This window comes from Cucumis sativus, chromosome 3 (assembly GCF_000004075.3).
Source record: "Cucumis sativus cultivar 9930 chromosome 3, Cucumber_9930_V3, whole genome shotgun sequence".
Classification (NCBI taxonomy): Eukaryota; Viridiplantae; Streptophyta; class Magnoliopsida; order Cucurbitales; family Cucurbitaceae; genus Cucumis; species Cucumis sativus.
The window spans coordinates 38,267,836-38,288,227 of record NC_026657.2 but is presented as its reverse complement, the minus strand read 5'-3'; the positions used below and the strand labels follow the sequence as shown (position 1 = coordinate 38,288,227).

Genomic DNA, 20,392 nt, shown 5'->3' with positions numbered 1-20,392 from the left:
TAAGTCATTTTTATGCATCTTTTTAAGAACCGTTTAAAACAAGAAATATTTTGTAGTCATAAAATCTCAAATATGAATGTAATTTTAAGTAAAATAAATTAAAATATTTACAGATTATAGTAAATAAAACAGTTTTATTTCTATCAATAATATCAATTTAAAATTTTACCATCAAATCTGGCTATTTCTTACCATATACCTTATTTTAGTTTTAATTTACGAGAGTTTAATATTTAGTATTATGGAAAGCAATTCTTTTTCAAAGAGAGTACAAACTATTTAACATCAAAATAGAGTTATTTCAAAGAATAATAATACAAATCATTTACACCTTATTGCAAAAAAAACCATTTTACCATTTTACCATTTTAGACTATTTTTCATATTACACTGAAGAAACGAATGTTAGATTAGAAAAGCCCGTAATGACACATTTATGCTCAAATGTCTTCTACGATGAAGTCAAGAAAGTATACACCAAGACCATATTCTAACAAAAACGAATCACCTCATAGTGAGATTCGAAGAACATTGATGTGAAAAGTTAAGTAAGTGGGTAGTTGGTATAAATGAATCTAAAACTAAAGCTAATAATTCTGACTCTAAAAGAGCAGTGAATTAAATTACAACATACTCGGGATATGAAAAAACTAATCCTACAATAAAACTATATATCACACATATCCTACAATTCTGAAGTTGTGGGGGTCAAGCAAAGCAAAGTGTTCATCATATAGAATTGTATAATTCGAGAGAGGAAATAAATTACTAACACTACGCCACGTACCACGAATTCCTTGAGGTCCTTTTTTCCTGCTTTCCTTATAGGCCAACCCAATAGGAACGACCATTACAGTTATGAAGCGGAGATTGGGACGGAGATGTTACACACCACTCGTACCAAACCTGTGTACACATTTCAAACCTATTAACTTTCATTCACTCAAAATTCTTAATGAAGTAAAGGTTTCACAAAATTTCAATTGTTGGGTGAGAACGTGATTTGGTTTTCGACAAAACAGTTGGCCCTAGTGACCATTTGTTTCCAAATTGTTATTGATTTCATATTAATACAATATTTGGAGTGACAGATTATTTAAAAAGTTAGAGATTAGAAGTGCAATTTGATGAGATAGAAAGACACTAAATTTTAAAACTTATGGGTCTATAAATAGACATGGTTGGGTTGATCTAAAATATAATAAGATTGGGAAGGGCATGAAATGAGAATGAACAAACGAACTCACCTTATGAGAACTACAACAACGCCAAAAATGTACTTCTAGTGGAGAACCAGGTCGCACGCATATTGGAGTTCTCAACGGGAAAAATATAGCAAACCTGGGCAAACGATAATTCAAGATTTACTTAAAGCTTAGTTGGAGGATAATAGTATAGTGTATGTTTGAGACTGATTTTATAACTTTGCAAAGTCACTTCCTTCGTATTTAGAATCAAGTCGAAAACAGTTTTTAGTAACTCAAAAGTTTATCTAATTATTTGATTTTGGAGTCCTAAACATAGTTTTATTATCAAAAAATTGGTTTGGACGGACGGATCAAGAGAATGTCCCAGAGAAATTTGATTCACTGAAATAGGTCCTAAAAATACATGTAAACTAAGAATGACTAATAACATAATAAATGGAAGCAAAAATAAGTAATTGATCACATACCAACTGAACATATTTGGTGTTGCGGTTGATGGTTCAATGCCTAGATGTACGTCGCCGTACAACGTCGCATCAAAATAACCAGCGAAGCCTTAAACAAGTCGAGGACAAAAAAATATCAGAAAAAAATAAAAACAAAAACATGGAAATAGAAAGGGGCTCTATCAGCAAAAAAAAACTACAATGATGAAATTTGTTTTTTAAATGAAGAATACAAAGAGTATATAGCTGCACCATACCATGAACTAAGGCAGCACCGGTATCATTAGGTATCTCGAAAGCGAGCTTCTGATATCGCTGATTGCTTCCATCAGGTGTCCAATTGGGGTGAGTGAAGGTAAAAACCTATACAATAATAATAGAGTAAATAGCATGAACTTTGAAACAAGCTAGCATACCAATTTAATAAAACATGCCAAATATCATTTTGGTCCGTACTTCAAGACTTGTATGATTTCAATCACTTAAGTCTAAAATTTGGTCTCTATAGCTATGGATGATTTTCTTAAAACTATTTATTGTTTATTAGCATCTTCATTATAAATTTTAGAAAACATATTCGAATATTGAATATTTAATGACTAAAATTGAAAAACTCCACCAAACTAGTATTTTCATACAAATTGTGTACCACTTTATCCTAATAATCATACTTGGGAGTTGAATATTAAAGGAGTTATATTGATAAAAGCTCATAATACTTGACAGATTTACATAATACAACGGCATTACACGTGCAAATTCAGTGGTTCTGACTCTTTCTATTAATCAAATTGGGAAAAAAACGGAGTGTTTGGGATGGGAGGGAGGTACTTACGGGCTGAGGAGGCGAGAGTCTTGCCACATTGTGCAGTTTGACAACATACGCAGTTTCAAAGTGGGACACATCTTTATGTGCCTTAACCTACATCACCACCATAAAATTAATAATCTACGCTATTTATAATTAAATTATGGCAGCTGAACCTATTAAGGTAACACGTACATCGTTGTATAGCTTGGAGGCTGTAATTGGTTGGATGAAACTCGTGTACCTGACACATTCCACCAATCAACTCTATTGAGTATAAGTTGGTGCCACAAAAAGCATCCAAATATATTGAAAACTAAATTTTCATGAAAGAAACCCGAAGGCTATTATGATATGTACAGTTGGTGTCTATGAAGTGTTTCATGCAAGTTACACGAGGATTTTAGAGAAGTTCTAAAAGAAGTCGGGCATAAAATAGAAAAAAAAATATACTATAGTCTATAAGAGAGGTGGAAAATGTCGGGAGAGTGAAATTCTTGCTATTCTATGCAAGCAAGTACAATCACCAGAAAGGTTTCCCAATGCAAACATTCGAACTTGAACTGATGTTTTAAGCATTAATATCTGGCCAACTAAGTTTAAGACTTTCATGAAAAAACATCAAAACAAAGAAAGATCACTTACGAAGAAGGTATTGAAATGCCATCCTGTTTTAAAAATCTTTGGGCCCCATCAAGACACTCGGGAGATAGTTCATTGTCACCAAAAGAACCCAGTAACTCACTGACCTAAAAAGACAGAAGACGTGAGGAAGATATTAACAAGTGTAGCACAGGAGACAAACAATTGATCACAAAAGATACTTACGTACCAAAATGTCAGCCTGCTCTGAAGCATCCCAGTGACGCATGTCGCAAGAAATTATGGTAACAATCCTTTCCCAACCTTCCATTTTCACCAAACTCTGAAGGGAAAAAAAGGTCAAAGACAGTTATATTCCCATGACCACAAGAGAGATGATTATGTTAGAGAAAACCACGAAGCATAATGATAATAATAAACCAGAGCATCATTAATCAAATGGAAACAAATTGAGGATGGAAAACATTTTTAATAGAGCATCCTTAAGATCGGTGGACCTAGAAATATCAACCCAATAGGGGATCCAAATCCATCGCCTAGTAGAGATCCTCCTAGATGAGCAAATTTCATATGGAAAATGCATTTGGACTCTAGGTCTAATTCCTCAAAATCTAATTAGGATTTGCTAGAATGATCAGTTGGGTAGTAGCTTTTAAGAGTCCAAGAGGTCAGAATAAATTATATAATAAGCTAAACATAATTAAAGGCAGATATCCACAAGATTCAGATAAAGTGACATGTTCTTTGCTCAGAAAGCTTAAGTTTACCCTTCCACCAGAGGGGGGGAGACTTGCCAACATTTATTAAGAGCAAGCTTGTTCGTAAATCATCAAACACATAAGTTTACTATCAAGTTACTCTAATAAAGAACAGAATTAGTGTAGAATCTCACATGAAGAGTGACAACTGCATTGGGATTTTTTTCCACAGCATATACTTTCAGTTTGCGACCCGTTTCTTCTCCAGCCTACAAATTATTCACAGTTTAAAAGAAGAAACAAGAAAGTTAAAGGTAAACTAGATCTCAAAGAGAGGAAAGGAACCTGCAATGCAGCCCTAACAAGAGGTCCACGTCCTGCACCTACGACCATCAATACCTTCCCACAAAAAGTAAAAAATAAAAAATATTAAAGGTTATTAGTAACCTTCAAGTCGCAACTTTTATTAAAAATCCGAAAGGTAAGGCCAAATCAAATTACTCTACTTTTCTACAATTTATGAAAACAGAAAAGCTGGAGGCTACTCACTGTCGTTATTGAAGATGCATTCTCATCTGCCACCCTGTCTTTTAAAGCTTTAACAATTGCACGTTGGTACTAAGATAATGCAAGCAAAGAGTTAAGACAAAATACAAAATACAGAATAATAAAAACAATAATACTGCATCTATAATCCTAGCCATTCACCACATCTCCATTCTCAAACCACGGGAAGAAATGGTAAAGTACCAACTATAACCTTAACAAACATATAGTATACTAGAACTCAAAATAAATTTAACTAAAAAAATGTCAATTCAACAATCACCATATCAAGGTTTGACAACAATTTCTTTTTCTTTTGATATGTATGAATGTTTGAGTCAGCTTACGCGCACCTCGACTTATTTTAAGGGACAACCCACCTAACTCTACAACATTTGAACATCAAGTAGGACATTAATTCCTAAGCATGAGACCACTATGGATTGAACTCATGGCATTGACAATGTCTTTCATTTTTACCATCAGATCAACCCATAATGGTAATTACAAGCATTCTACGGTTGTGCTATTAAAACATGTTTATAATTAGTAGATGTTTTCTTTGTCTCACATTAACTGCAGAATAAAATGTGCATTAAAAGGTCTCATGGAAAGGCCCATGAAATGGAGCAACTTGATTATCCAAAATCAATCATCATTACAAGTAAAAACTAATGATGGTAATAAAATGAAGGATTAGATAAATAGATTTGACCATGTCATGACTCATTAGAAAATTGCAATGCTCTAAAGGAAAACAAAAAATTAAGTAGCATAAAGAAGCAAATATGAATTCTATGAACAGACAATCTGACAAATTACAAACTAGTTACAAGCGAAAGGAAGTTAGTTGAGAGCAATACCTGAATGTATTTGACTGCATCTTTCTCGAAAGTTTCATATGTTTGAGACTCTAGGTTATCCATAAGAGGCTGAAAAAAAATCAGAGAGACTTGCAACAAATTAATCACAACATTAACATTAAATATCACAATAAACTGTAAAATGTCAGGAGCATGCAATGATTGGTGATTCAGCACATGTTATTATGTCTAGCAAACCTTACTTGGAGAGGGGCCTGTAAGAAGTCTCTGTATCCCAGCTGAAATGAGGCAGAAATGGGTGTCAAAGAAAGGAAACTAATTGGAAGGTGAAAACAAGCTATACTACAATGTGATTTTGTTTGGGCAACCAATTTAAAAACATTAGTAAGAATGTTCATTTGTGTCCTAAGAGAAAGAGATACAGACGAACAGCAAGTAAAAGCTACCTCAATTCGTTCTTGCTCAGGAAGTGGGTCCATTCTCTGGTAAAGAAAAGCAATATAATCTAAATAGCACCTCAATGGATGAGATTGTGCCCCTAGACATTAGAAGAAAGAAAAAGAACAATCAGACCATATGGACCATGAATAACAACACACATTCATCTTCAGCTAGGTGAAAGATAAATGTAAGGCAACAAAAGCATGAAAAAAATGACATGTATACCATCAGAAGAATTTTTGTTCAGACCAGTAGGCAAATCTGCAGATCCCTTTGAAACGTTGTGCAATGGTTTTCCAGATAAAACTACCTGAAGAGGACAGACAAATCAATGTTAACTAACAAACTATGCAGCCAATGTAAAAATACTGTAACTAGCAAAATACAACTATTCCTCACAATATGATTGTTGCTTACCATGACCAACGTAGCATAACAAAGCTATATTGGTACTAACGAAAAGCAAAGTGCGGTGAAGCTCTTGGAAAACTAAATGGAATGAAATCAGATAGTGTAATGATGGAAGAGTCTGAAGATACCTGAATCGAATGATTGAAAAGTCCAGTAATCAACTTCTGGTGCCGCTTTGACAGGCATGGGTAACCCCGTGAATTTGTCAAGAAACACTGAAAACATAGATCAAGAGCCTTTTTCAGAATTCAGGAAATCTAAGCAATTGGTTCAACCTTGAGAAAACAATCAATATAATTACATCAGTACTAAAAATGGCCGCTCTGACAGACTCCCCAAACCATCTTCCAAGCGCATTTGGTGAAGGCAATGTACTCCTAACGATCAGACAATTCCAATTTCAACATCATAAGAAAAATAGTAACTCAAGTATCCAAAACGATCCACCACAAATTTGAGCACCTACAAAACGTCAATTGCAGTTGATAACTGACTGTGGTGCTCACAAAGCAGGCGAAATGAGTTCCATAAATCCCAAGAATCAACCTGCCAAGAATGTTTGATATTAGCAATGTTCACATGAACATCATAAACACACAAGCATGGAAGAAAAAAATAATTCCCCACCAGAAGAAATCATGAATACAATGATACTTTCTAATAGAAAAATGGAAATAAACGCTTATATTTTTGCCCTTTAATCAATCACTTGTCAGAAAATGCAGAACAACTATTTTGTGCTCAACACTACCCCATAACCCCAAGCATAGAACCTAATCTTGTACGAAATCAAATCCCTTTTTCATCAAGAGTGCATCACAAGAAAGATGCAAGCATAATTCAAACACTTATACCAAATTATCAGAGTTCACATCTGTAGAATCTTCGTCAACCTTCACCAGAGGTATCCTGAGCCACAACTATAGAAAAATATTGATTAGAACAGTTTTAAAACCTTGGTAAAAACATAGAGAAGTAATAAAAATATTGTTTGGTCAATGTAAAATAAGAGCATTACCTGCATATTATTAAGGCCTTGTAAAATCTGATGAACACACCGAGCATAATTAGCATATGATGTTCCTTTAGGCGCTGGAAGAAGGCATGCCTGCAGTAAATCAGCTCTTAACTGTTTAGATGGATGTTTAATGATTTTTAATGCACCTCCTGCATTGAGAAATTAGACAGCTAACAGACATTAAATGCTTTAAAGATGATAGAGTTAAAAAAGAAACAAGAGCATATGATGAAGACAGTACTAGGCATATGCTTTGGAAGATAAAACAAAAGTATGAGGAGCGTGACCCCCATAAATTTATTTTGGAGCAAACTCTAAGAGAAATTCAATTGGACTGCCAAAGTAGAACAATATACACCTGCAAAGAGAGATGAGAAGCCCATGCAATCTCTTGCTTTAGAGTTGTCTCAGAATCAATTCGTAGAATCTCATCTTCAGAATCTAAGTCAATCCAAGAACTAATTTTTCCTGAGACATAAAAAACAAATTAATAAAGCATTATGAATATATCTATACTATGCTGCAACAAGGTTAGTAGAGCAGAATATAACCAGGAAAATGAATAATAATTTTTCATAAAGAGAATACCAACAACGTGGCTGCTCCACTGAGCTGGGCTTAAAACCAAGTCTGATCCAGCAAATGGGAGAACAGCAGAACCACCATTTTCTTTCCGCATCAAGCTTGGTCGATAGGATGGATCCATCTGATGCAACATTTAACCAAAAACCGATTTTATGAAATTATGCAAATTAAATATCCTCACAAGCCATATCTACACCTCATATTTGAGAATCCATAAAATTGAGTAGTCATCCCAACAATTAGTTAAAAACAACTCATCAAAATGTATTTAACAGCCCAAGTGTGAAAACTGCATGATCTATCTTCACTGCACGGACCATTAATAAATATTGTTTTAGGTGAGCTTACTGACCATTCACACAAAAAAAGTCAGCTACGAGCTGATGTGTGACTAGCTAATTGGCCACCATAAGTACAACAGGTGAGGAGAATCAAACAAATTACATTGATGGATGGAACGTTTTCTAATGAATATAATAACAAAACTATAAATCCAAATATCTAGAACCTAACGTCTGGCATGCAGAAAATTTTTACTGTTCCACAGCTACATGACGATTCAACCTCTATGTCATAGCAGTAAATAGATGTAAAGAAGAACAACAATGAAGGAAATGGCATCAGTTATCAAACACAAAAATAATAGGTGATCCACTTATGAAATGTATCAAATATAATATCCTTCTTATATTATTGAAGCAGACGATTACTGCTGTACATTCAGCCATACAATTAAACATGATTTGAGACATGTACTTTGACAGCCTTGAAGTGAAACTACACGATCTACCTTCACTATGAAGGCTGTCAAACAACGTTGCTTTAGGTGAACTTACTGACCATTCACACAGAACAAACAGCTACTAAGCCGGCGTGTGACTGGCTAATTAGCCACCAGAATAACAAGAAACAATGTAAAACAACAACAAAATGGAAATTCAACAATCGTTCTCCGTTTTTTTTTTCAAGGAAACAGACAAACAGCGCTCTTCCTGGCCACGAAGAGAAAAAAAAACAATCATCGAACATCACTTCTCAGGTAGTTAAGGTAAGAACATCATTTCCGGCAGTAAGAATCGAAATAAAAACAGAACAAAACTGGAAGAATACTAACCAGAGGAGCGACAACAAAATCAAAACCAGCAGAAGAAAGATTTGAGAGAAGAAGCTGAGGCACGTCATCATCAAATTCAGTCTCGACGCCACAGTATCGAGACTCGCTCTTGTCACCAGCCCTATCTCCGAGCGGCATTGGCTTCGAAGAGTGAGGTACTGAGGTTGAAGAAGCAGAAACAGGGAGAGATGAGAGAGAGGGTTTTTGGTAGGGTTTTTAATGGAAGTTTGACTGAAGCAAGACTTGTGAGAGCGTATAAATAATAACAACAAAAGCTAGGGTTTTGAGTGATAAAAGGCCCAATAGATTTGATTGGTTGAATATACATGGAACCCATGAAACGACATGTCGACTGCTCAAAGTAAAGTGATCCAATTTTCTTTATCCTTTTGTCGTATCGGTTATAGATATTTTAAAATGATAAGAAAAGTGTAATTTATCATGTAAGGTTATGACTAGAGATTTTAATGGGATATACAAAGATGTGATGCTTTTTTAGATGTACTTTAGTGTTTTCTATATAACAAATCGAACAATTCACTATTGTGTCAAATGATAATGGAATTGTATTGTGATGATTTGAATTGCACGTTGATTAAAAAAATGGACATAAAAGTTTGAATAATGAATCACGTGTGCATACAATGAAGGTGATACATGATAATTGTCGTTAATTGTTTACAATGTCTCGTTAAAAACAACCTCTCATTAGTTAATGGTAAGTTTCACAGTAGCGTGACTTCGGTTATTGCTTGCTTTTTGCATAAAAACTCTTGTTTACTTTTGTTTCACCCAAATGTCTCGTCTCATATAATTGGAAAAGTAATTGTCTGTCGTACACTCGTTATCACCCCACCTGTATGAAACTTTAACTGCATTATAAACATTTATTTATTTGAACAAACAAACAATCATTTTTTAGAACAAATACAAAATAACCATCAAGCCTCTCCCGAAATAGTTGTTCCTCTCAATTTACACCTTGAGTGCATAGCTCATCCAAAATTCTAACCATGCATGGATACTACCACAATTGCATCTTTCAAAGCTCCAACCACATAGTCACGTGACATGACTTTGATATTGCTCGTTATAGACAATAACTCGCCAAATATTATCAACTACAATTCGTTATATTATCCACTTTGAGCACTAAACCTCAGGACCCTACTTTTGTATTCACTAAACCTCATGACCCTACTTTTGTATTCACCAAGAATGTATTGTTTGCACCATAATCGGTATCTCATGCATGGTTGTAACTCCAACATGATACACCTCGTAAAAAACATATTCAGATTATGCTTTTCATGCACGCAATGTTAGGTGAAGCCATGATATATCAAGCAATGACACAAATGATGATATAACTGTTTTTTTTCCTTTTACATAACTCAATATTGACCAAACAAAAACAAAAGCGATCAAGTACAAAAATGAGTAATTAAATTGATAAAGTAGAGGACTAAAATTGTAAGCATAATTAACTAAAAAAGACAAATTTTCCTATTTGCATTTGACGATTTAGATGAAGCCACAAGGAATGTCCCAACAATATATTACAAAGAAGAGTGCCATATTCACTTTTCTTTTTCTTTCCTTTTTTTCCTAAAGGCAACAAACCCTTACTTAATAACAAGTAAATCGACAGTGATGTGAAACTGACTTAATATTCTCACTAAACAAAACAAAGAAACTTCATGCACTGCTCTTAACAGCTTCAACATTGGTGGTTCCTTTTTCCGCTATTTCATCGAAGTAGTCCTCTCGTGCATTGCCAGCAAGCATCAGAGCAACCAACCAAAAGAGGGACGAATCAAGAGATAGAAACGCACCACCACCTAGAAGACCGGTCTTAGCAGTCGGGCATGCTGTGTCGAGATTGAAATGAACATTGCGGGTCAAGTGAAGTTGCTCTGTCACGGTAGGCCATACCAGCATAGTTATAGCTAATCCAGTTGTGAACCTGCAGAGGGAGAAGGTGCATCAAAATATGTTATACATAGTGACTCGGGTTATTCAGATTGTACTATGTACTAACGGATGTTCGCTAACTGAGAATACTTATAGGTTTTCAGTCAGTCGTTTTCTGTCTAATGTTCATGTTTATTGTTTCGTATTAAAAAACATACAACGTTTCTCGATTCACATTTGTCTAAGTTCACAAAATTTATTTTATGATTGTTGTCATATAAAATGAAAGTTAAATATATAAACACTGTACACTTTTAATTAAAAATTTCAGAGAACAATAAACTACACATGATTACCAAATGAGTTGATTCTCTTTTCAATAAAAGAAAATTAACATGAACAAACCAAACACAGAGAAAAAAAAGAAAAAAAGATAAACTAGAACGCTGCCAAGCATGCCCCTAATTTCTTATTTCCATTTTCCAGTTATTTTGAATTTCCGTATATTTTATTTTTGAGTTAAAAACAAAAAGATCTTTAAATTGTATAACATAAAATTCTCAACAGAAAAGCATGCAATAAACATTGTTTCAGAAATATACCCATCCACCAGAAACTATTCTGAAAAAGGTAAAGCTTTTAAGTGAATAAATTACTCAAATCATACGTCAGGAAAATTTCATCAACGCTAATGCAGAATTGTTCTGAAACTACAAAGCAAATAAACACTACAAAGTTAAAAAGTATTAATTGATAATCAGAGTCTGGCAAGGAAAACTTACAGAGCAATGTTGAAGAATGCAAAGAAAGTACTGCTCTTAAAGAAGGCACCTCGAGGAACGGATTTTCCCTCGTAAGGATAGAATAGAGAGAGGTATCCTGCACATGAAGAAGCAAGAAGAAACATAAAGGAAAGAAATCCCAAAGCCACCGTTGGGTCGCTCTGATATTTGCAGACTACATGGCCTTTGCCTGGGATGGGAGTTCCAGAAGCAGGCTGTCCAAATCCAAGTAAAAACAACAAAAGAAGTCAGCCCATAAATGAAAAAAGATGGGGAAAAATTCATCGTAATTTCATATGCTATACCACCGACAACAACATGCACAGCCAACGTAGATTTCATATAACTGTTCCCACAAAGAGACAGAGAGACTACATGCTAAAGAAAATGAAACATGAGTAATCCATGAGTTTGCAACCAGATGCACATACAATATATAATTTTCAAGTATCAACCAGGGCAAAGCTGTTGCATACTATAATAAATTTAAAAGTATTTGAGATAGATCAAGACATAATTTGATGTACCAGACAAATTAGGCAGTTGCGATTATTTCATAATTATATATGAGATAAAGGGAGAACAAAACTATTTATAAACAATTCAATCAATATCTTCATTCTTGCTGTAGGAATTTCAGATCAATATCTACTGTAAAAATCAAACAAACACGTTTGGTAATCATTTGATTTTTGAAAAATGTCTTTGCTTCACACAATTTCTTAATTACAGTTTTCAAATTTTATAAGGAAACATTTGAATTCTTTGTCAAATTACAAAAACATGTTTTTAAAAACTTTTTTTTTCTGGTTTTCAAACGTCAGATTGAATTTTGAGAACACTCATGTAGGCAATGAAACACATAATTCAATAGATGGAAATTGTGTTTTTAGGCTTAATTTTCAAAAACTAAATGGTTATAAAAATTACAAATGCTTACCTTCTTGTTTTCAGCAACTACTCCAAATACAAATGATATGACACCCAAAGTTCCAACAAGAAGAGACATCAACTTAACAGAAACAGCCATTGTTCTCTAGATAAGTGTTACTAGGTGACCTGTACAGGGAATAAAATTATATCTTACCGAGAAAATATATGTACCACAAATAGGCTAAAGTTGTGAAGGGAGGCAGAACTACTGAAATGACAATAATTCATTATTGCAAAATGAAGAACAAATAGAAACTGAAAAGTTTTCTTTTTCTTTTTTCTTATTTTACAGGATTTTCAAAATTCAGAACGTAGAATCATGCGCATAAAATGAAACAAAATACGTTAAATTATAGATTTAGTCCCTAAACTTAAAGAATTTTTTATTTAGTCCACTAAACTTTCACAATGGTTCACAGTCAAACCAAAGTATCTGAGTAGAATTGAAACTTGAAACAACATAGAGATGCAAAGTTCCATTATAGGTCCACCAATAGAATTTCTGTCCGCAATTTTAAGGAATTCATTTCTATTTTAGCTTTGAAAATAGGTCAAGGAATAGCATGGATATTCATAATGAAAATTGGTGTAATCGAATGAAATTCAATTGCAAGATCAATCACGATAGACCGCACTTACAGTTGAAATTGGATAGTTTTTTATAGCGTTTGTTTATCTAAGACACGTTTCCTGTTATTGTTATGTTTACATCTACCTCTCATGATCAAACCGTAACAGTGCAATCGATTGATCACCCTGGACTCATCAATCGAATTACAGCTTCTGTGTACCGATTCGGTCACGGCCCCATGTGATGCATAAAGACCTTACTCTTTAAATTACCACCTATCCATTGATTGAACTGGGCAAACATCCCCTAGTTCCAACCTTCTGACCAAATTCACAACTCAACCTATTTTTTCTATATAATTTAACCAAAATTGTCGTAAAAAAATAGCGTAAATTTAATAAACAGAGTAAAAAACACGTCAAAGCGTTCCAACCCAATCGTTGTTACACAAATCCCCAATAACACAATTCAACAAAAATCATCACTTGTCGCTAAATCAAAAAGAAATTCAACGACACGCACATAATTTACCAAAAAGTTATCGAAATCTATGAACAAAGATAATCAAACAGTCGAAAAATCCAATGAAAATTTCTCCATACGCGCTCATTGCAACACAAAGAACAGTATAAGAGTAAAAATTTCCATTCAACTCCAGCACATGAATCAAGATCGATAATAACTTTACAGAGCCTAAAAACAATAAGCAATACCTACGATTCCTCTAGAGTAAGGCAGAATCAAATGAATATGTAAATAAATTAATTGGGGAAAAGGGAAATGCGGGGAAATGTGTACAAACCAGAAGAGAGGAATTGAAGGAAGAACTTGTCCCGAATTAAGGCGAAAGTGAGGAGTGGAGTCAAATTGTGCGGTGCTTGGGTATGTATAGTCGTTAACTGAATCCAAATAAAGAGGGACGAATTTGAACAGTTTTCGAATGAGAGAAGACTTTTTGTTTATTTAAATGCGTGAATGTTAACAATGAAAAGAACACCTCTTTTATTGCGTAACTATAAGTCAATAATGAAAATGACATTACTGAATAAAGTTAAAATATCATCTTCGTTCATCTCTTTATAAATAATGCAATTTGGTCCTTTTTAGTTTACTTTCAACCATCTCTACATTTCTAAACATTTTCAAACGTGTTTCTTTAATACGCTCTCAAGTTTTAGAAGACAGTCACTATACCAAATGCATAATACAGTAAAAAAAACTATTATTTAACATATATTATAATTTAGCATTTCAAAATTAATATTAAAATATAAAAACCGGAGATGTGAGGAACACGTGTCTCCCTTACAACCTAATAGATCCATCCATGTTGATTAGTATATTGAGTTATAATAGTTTATTTAATGATTTTTATTCTAAAATTAATTAATGTATCTCTATGATCTATAGAAAAATATAGTGTCAATTTTTTGTGGAAATGAAAATGACAAACTTTATCAAAGGTAAAATTTAGGATTTTTTTTTTAATGTAATAAATCAACAAAATATATACACATAATAGAACAATTTTGAAAAAAAAATGATGTGAAATACCTCAATCAACATATGATAAATCAGACACATGTGTTATACACGATTGTGTAGATTTTCTTAGCATGTGTATCTCGAGCATGGACACATGTATTTCGGTCATACCATGTCCCAAAATGAAATAGTTTTCTTTAGTTATTGAACCTTGAGCATTAGTGACATCAGGATGACTCGAAAAAATTATGCATTTATTTTATTCAATCTCGATAGATTGCCTTTAGGTATCTAATAATTGCACCGACGTGGTCTTGAATCAATAAATGGCTTGAAATTAATAAATACCAAAGAAGATATAAATTGCAGGGACATCATGAAATTATGAAAAAATGAACTTATTTTCTTACTCGATTATACATACCAAAAATATTTTTAGATTTTGTTACATTTACGTAAATTAATTTAAAAATGTTACAAGAATCACGTTTGCCAAACATGCTAACAAATTTTTAACCACTCAAAATTAATTTAATATTTATTATTACACTTTTAAATACTATTATCAAATTAAGTATTGAAGGATTAAAAACACGACATGATCAAAAAGAAAAAGAGGAGGTTGTGAAGTATAAATTTGAATTACACATATAAAATTGAAGGCTAGAAATTAACATACAGTAGTAATATGTTATTAAGTTGATAATTAATTGGGTTTAGTGGAGATTTAGCACTCCACAAAAGCAGGAATATAGATATCATATTCTATTCACAACTAAAAATCCTCTAATTTAACAAAGTTAAAATCCAAAAGTAAATTGGAATTGAATTATTATTTCCATTAAACATTGAACATTGAGCTTTTCATGCGCTGCTCTTAAGAGATTCAGAATTGCTTCCTTTTTCCGCTATTTCATCGAAGTAGTCCTCACGAGCATTTCCAGCCAACATCAGAGCAACCAGCCAGAAGAGGGAAGAATCAAGAGATAGAAATGCACCACCCCCTAGAAGACCGGTCTTGGCGGTTGGGCACGCTGTCTCGATGTTGTGATGAACGTTGCGCGTCAAGTGAAGTTGCTCGGTGACCGTTGGCCACACGAGCAAAGTTATAGCCAGTCCAGTTGTGAACCTACAAACAGAGAAGGTGCATCAAAACCACATGAAAAAGAGTGAGATCATATGAGCTTGCTGTGACGACAACATTACTTTGTCTTTGAACGTTTTATATTTTTTTTTTCTTGATCTTATACCATCAATCGTAAAGACTAAGATGATAAATATAGGGGAATGGTATCGCAATGATCAAATCAATTTGATGACTCTTAGAAAGAGAGAACATGTCCACGAACATTCATTGTCCCATCATAACTTTATCAAAATGCAAATGGAAACTAGACTCCAAGTAATTAAATAAATATGTTGGGAAACAACGTACCTCTCAGCTACTAAACATGCAAGAAATCTTTGTTTCACAATATAGATTAGCAACCACATGATAAATTAAATAGAACTGTTGGATAGAGAACTTACAAGGCAATGTTGAAGAAGGTGGAGAAACTGCTGCTCTTAAACATGGCCCCTCGAGGAACGGATTTTCCTTGGTAAGGATAGAACAAAGAGAGGTATCCTGCAGCTGAAGAAGCAAGAAGAAATGCAACGGAAAGATATCCCAAGACCACAGTTGGGTCGCCTGGATACTGACAGATAACGATACCCTTGCCTGGGATGGGAGTTCCAGATGCAGGCTGTCCACAAGTTAAGAAAACAGCAAAGTCAGTGACCATTAATAAGAAGAAAATTATTGTGATACAAAAGTATGTAACTTCTACTATATCGCAGAGAGTGGGATCATGTATGGCCCAATGAAAATAGCAAAAAGATAAAAAAAAAAAAAAAAAAAAGTAAACAAACTATTCACATGGCACGGGGAAAGTTGTCATAATCTCACACGTTAAACCTAACTAGCTATCGCATTTGCATCTACATGACTGCTCCAACAAATGGATGGTTAAATCCCCACTAAACCTAAAAGCATATTTGGAAGGGTGACATGACACCATGTTGCTTTTGTCTATCCTCCTGAATATAGATTAGCAACTACATACTAAATTAAACACCAACGTACCCATGAAATTGCAATATACAAAGTACAATGAATACATACTAAACATGCAGTGATATATTACTTCAAAATTTCAAGGTACAATAATTTAGTAATCTATCCAACGTCCAAGGAAGATGAGAGAGTATCTAGAATAGACACGAGATAAACTATTCAACAACAGCCAACTCAATCACTGTCTTAATTCTTGCTGTTGACAGTTTCAAATGCACAAATATCTACAGTAAGAATCAAACAACTATGAAGATCATATGCTTGTTTATGAAGCTTGCAAATTGTTACCTTCTTGTTCTCAGCAATGACTCCAAATATAAAGGACGTTACACCTAAAGCTGCGACAATAAGAGACATCAGCTTGACAGACACGGCCATTGTTCTGCAGATAAATGCCACCACCTATAGGGAACAAAACAAGTTTTCAGTACCGACAACAGAGACAGAAGGTTATTCCAATATGAGTATCCAAACACTAGGGAAAGCTAGGCAGAACTGTAAATATAAGTTATAATTGAACTTATTTACATGATACAATTTCTCTACAATTCAAAATGTAGGTCAAATACGCAAAAGAACAGTATACTAAATGGAAAAAATACACCCTCCTGAATTGCTTCCCCTCTAAACCACATATTCTTCTATTCCAACACTCCAAAGAAAATCAATGATGAAATAGTATGAAGCTTGATGAAAAACACACCACATGTAAACCAAGAACTCCGTACGGCAAATACATTAAAATTTTTGGAGTGCAAACAAAAACAAAAGTTCCAATCAAATAATCCAAACAAGATTTGTAAATACGGAATAAACAATACAACAGTAACAACGATTCAATTCAATTCCATCCCAGTAAACATAAAGTAACTTCAAAAACAAAAACAAAAAAAACCCTAAAACACGAAATTCTCATCTAATTTCTACTGCAAAACAGAATCCGACAACCAAAATTGGCAGGAACAGAGGGTGAGGAAGAACATTTAACAAATAACAACGAACAGAACAAATTGAAGAGAAATTAGAAGCAAACCCAAAGAAGTGAAAGGAATAAAGAGGAGAACGAAAAGGGAAAATCGGATTTCGATCCCGTTCCCACTCTACCGGTCTTGATGTCAGGTGAAGACTGAAGAAGAAGAAGAAGAAGAGGATGAGTCAATGGGTTTGATATTTATATTCCCAATGTATATTCTGGAATCTCTCTAATCTCGGAATGAGTATCTAAAATTTGGAATTAAACAGTTTCTTTTTACTTTTCTAAGATTAGAAATTATTCCGATTTTAGAAATCTCGGAAGGAAAAATAATTAAGAAATGAAATGTGAAATTTTAAAAAAGAAAGTCTGAGTTGGCGCCAGCTAGGATTTGCTTCAATGGTGGGTTAATTTCTACCCATCTTAATTAATAGCCCCGAAAGCATTTGGCTGGAAAAGAGTCGAAAAAATAAGAGAAAAAACTAACGATGAAAACGCACCGTTTTGGATGGGGTTCCTAAATATGTATACAAGTGTTGAAATGTTTCGGTAGCAAAAGAAATCGACCAATACAATACAATAGTTACAAACATAACGATTAGGTTCAAGATAATGAAATGTATAGAAACATCTAAAATAATTTGTATACGACTAAAAAATTATCTAAGACTGTAATAATCAACTCATTTAGTATTTTAAATGAATGAATGCTTTGAAGTTTGAGTTTTACTTAGCTAAAGTTGTTTTAGGATAAATTTACTTTATGATACCAAAATAAGAATTATATGACTTCGACTACCTACGATGCTTTTTGAAGAGGATGACTCCTAATTTGACCGGCTTTGCTCAACCTTTGTCTCAAAATTGGTAGATCTCTCTTTCAATTGGTTTACTTAACTTATTTCGAACCATAAAAATATGAACAAACCTCTTTATTTTGATTAATCTATCTATCCATTCGTTCGTTGTTCTTACAAATTTAGACTATAATAACGGTATGATTTTTAAAATGATAGTCTAAATTATTTGAAAAAAATATATGTAATTCTCTTAAACTAAAACCATGTCTTTTGGTGAAAAAAACCAACCTTCCACTTGTACGACAATAAATAATCATAAAAATAATATAGAGGTTAAAAAAAATAGAAACACAAGAATTTACGTGAAAAACTCTTAAATTTTGAGAAAATCCATAAACAATAAAGAAATTCACTCGATGAAAAATTGCAACAATAAAAAAATAGTAAATCTCTCCCAACTTCAATTATACAAACATTCTAGTTTTGACTGCTCACACATTTTCTTCCCTTTAAAACTAAAGAATAAACAAAAGGAATTCAGTTGTGTTTTCAGCTGAGACAACTGAAAACCAAAGGCATTGCCTTATTTTATAGCCTATAACTTTCATAAAACTCGTAAATGTGGGAAAATTTGGTGATTTTTCTAAACCCTTTTAAGGTACACAAACTCATGATTTTTCTGAACATTTTTCATATTAGACAATTGTACTTTTAATATTTTGCAAAAAAAAAAAAAAAACGTAACTGTATTTGTATTGTATATTGACCAATTTATTTTATTTTTAAATTATGTCAACTCTTATAATTTTTTATTCATTTAGAATGATTTTTTTTTCTTTGTTCTTTTGAGCTTTCTTTTAGTGATGGTATTATTTATTAGGGTTTTTTAAAAAAAAAAATTAAAAAATTATTTACACTCCTTGTAATAAAATCACTAAAAAAACAAAATTCATTATATCAAAAATTTATATAAATTAAAATATAAATATTTTGTCAAATATTTTATTTATGATAAATTTTATATTTAATAATTATTGTTCTTTTATGTGTTTATGTAAAAAATAGTATATCCTTTTTCTTTATGTCCTTTATATTTTGCATATTTCCTTCATTCTACAAACATTGGTGGCCCATTTTCTAGTGAAAACTTGAATTAAGCTTAGTTATTCATCTAGTCATCTCTCTACTCTTTTCATGTGTTTGCTTTTAGAAATTACTATTGCTATATTACATAACAATTAAATGATAGCATCGATAGAATCTCAACCCAAACAGATTGGGATAAGGAGTAATAAGTCTGTTTTTTCGACATTTTGGAAGCATCACCCAATTTATGCACGGAAGACTTAGGCTCAAAGATGATAAAGAGATGTTTGTGAGATCGATAGATGCACCGGTTAAAAGGGAGACTACATTCGAACAACAAGACGAACACAACCCAAATGGTCATGAAGCACCCAACCAAGGCCGCTTGATCAACGATAATAGCTCAAAGTTGTATCAGTGTCTCAACTTCCATTGATTTCTTGAAGGTGAAGACCAACCAATCAGATAAAAAGCAAAATGATTTAGAGAATTCCTCCATACATTTTTTACCAACATATACTAAATAAGAAGATTGTTTGTTGGGGTGCATCGACAGACACCAAGATAGTCATAATCAACAAAGATAACAACACAATGTTTATGGCCTTCTAGATCGCCATGCATTGATCACCACCAACCCCAACTTTCGAGGCAAGACACGACAAAGAATCCAAAACCAATAGCCATAGTTGTTCTGATTCGCCTTGTCCTCACAAGTAGAATCCATGGTAATATTTACAAACTAGGACCAAATGTCATTTGCAACTTTGCATTTCCACGTAGGATCAAAGTGATTTTTCCTTTCCTTATCAAATTTTCCTTACTACGAACAATGTTGTATAGTATGAATTGGCCTTAGATTTCCCATACACCTTCCAAAAGTGCGAAGAGACATTGTTTATTGGAAAGCTAGCTTGGTGAGAATGTGCTCACGAAAATTTTGAAAAAACAAAAACGGTAATATTATTTTATCTAGCAACGTGGAAGCCCCTTTAAATATTCACACCTTCACTTATGGGTTTGGGCTCCA

General features: G+C 33.3%; 3 protein-coding genes across 7 annotated transcripts; all 3 read right to left on the bottom strand.

The window, feature by feature from the left end:
- Positions 1–433: 433 nt before the first annotated feature.
- LOC101221977 (protein arginine N-methyltransferase 1.5) lies at positions 434–8,948 on the bottom strand. Of its 3 annotated transcripts, none has more exons than XM_004136277.3 (23): positions 8,703–8,948; positions 7,592–7,709; positions 7,362–7,471; positions 7,004–7,093; positions 6,840–6,905; positions 6,452–6,531; positions 6,287–6,362; positions 6,114–6,200; positions 5,800–5,884; positions 5,580–5,671; positions 5,376–5,411; positions 5,173–5,241; positions 4,313–4,381; positions 4,109–4,162; positions 3,958–4,032; positions 3,295–3,387; positions 3,108–3,211; positions 2,658–2,706; positions 2,490–2,576; positions 1,912–2,017; positions 1,676–1,763; positions 1,248–1,341; positions 434–906 (listed from the first exon to the last, which is right to left on the bottom strand). In XM_004136277.3, the coding sequence occupies exons 1-23, from the start codon at positions 8,838–8,840 to the stop codon at positions 823–825; spliced, it is 1,950 nt and encodes a 649-aa protein (XP_004136325.1). In that variant the 5' UTR covers positions 8,841–8,948; the 3' UTR covers positions 434–822. The 3 variants fall into 3 exon arrangements, with proteins under 3 accessions (XP_004136325.1, XP_031739412.1, XP_031739413.1); XM_031883552.1 differs by having other exon boundaries at positions 7,004–7,152; positions 8,703–8,940; XM_031883553.1 differs by lacking the exon at positions 8,703–8,948 and having other exon boundaries at positions 7,004–7,152; positions 7,596–7,709.
- A 1,191-nt stretch (positions 8,949–10,139) lies between these two features.
- Positions 10,140–13,860, bottom strand: LOC101222453. Of its 2 annotated transcripts, none has more exons than XM_004136279.3 (4): positions 13,705–13,860; positions 12,339–12,457; positions 11,399–11,613; positions 10,140–10,668 (listed from the first exon to the last, which is right to left on the bottom strand). In XM_004136279.3, exons 2-4 carry the CDS (start codon positions 12,426–12,428, stop codon positions 10,401–10,403), a joined length of 573 nt encoding a protein of 190 aa, XP_004136327.1. In that variant the 5' UTR covers positions 12,429–12,457; positions 13,705–13,860; the 3' UTR covers positions 10,140–10,400. The 2 variants fall into 2 exon arrangements, with proteins under 2 accessions (XP_004136327.1, XP_031739415.1); XM_031883555.1 differs by lacking the exon at positions 13,705–13,860 and adding an exon at positions 13,616–13,638.
- Positions 13,861–15,038: 1,178 nt separating this feature from the next.
- LOC101222863 lies at positions 15,039–17,718 on the bottom strand. 2 transcript variants are annotated; one of them, XM_004136281.3, is made up of 4 exons: positions 17,537–17,718; positions 16,792–16,905; positions 15,918–16,132; positions 15,039–15,516 (listed from the first exon to the last, which is right to left on the bottom strand). In XM_004136281.3, exons 2-4 carry the CDS (start codon positions 16,879–16,881, stop codon positions 15,252–15,254), a joined length of 570 nt encoding a protein of 189 aa, XP_004136329.1. In that variant the 5' UTR covers positions 16,882–16,905; positions 17,537–17,718; the 3' UTR covers positions 15,039–15,251. The 2 variants fall into 2 exon arrangements, with proteins under 2 accessions (XP_004136329.1, XP_031737574.1); XM_031881714.1 differs by having other exon boundaries at positions 17,608–17,629.
- Between the last annotated feature and the right edge of the window lie 2,674 nt (positions 17,719–20,392).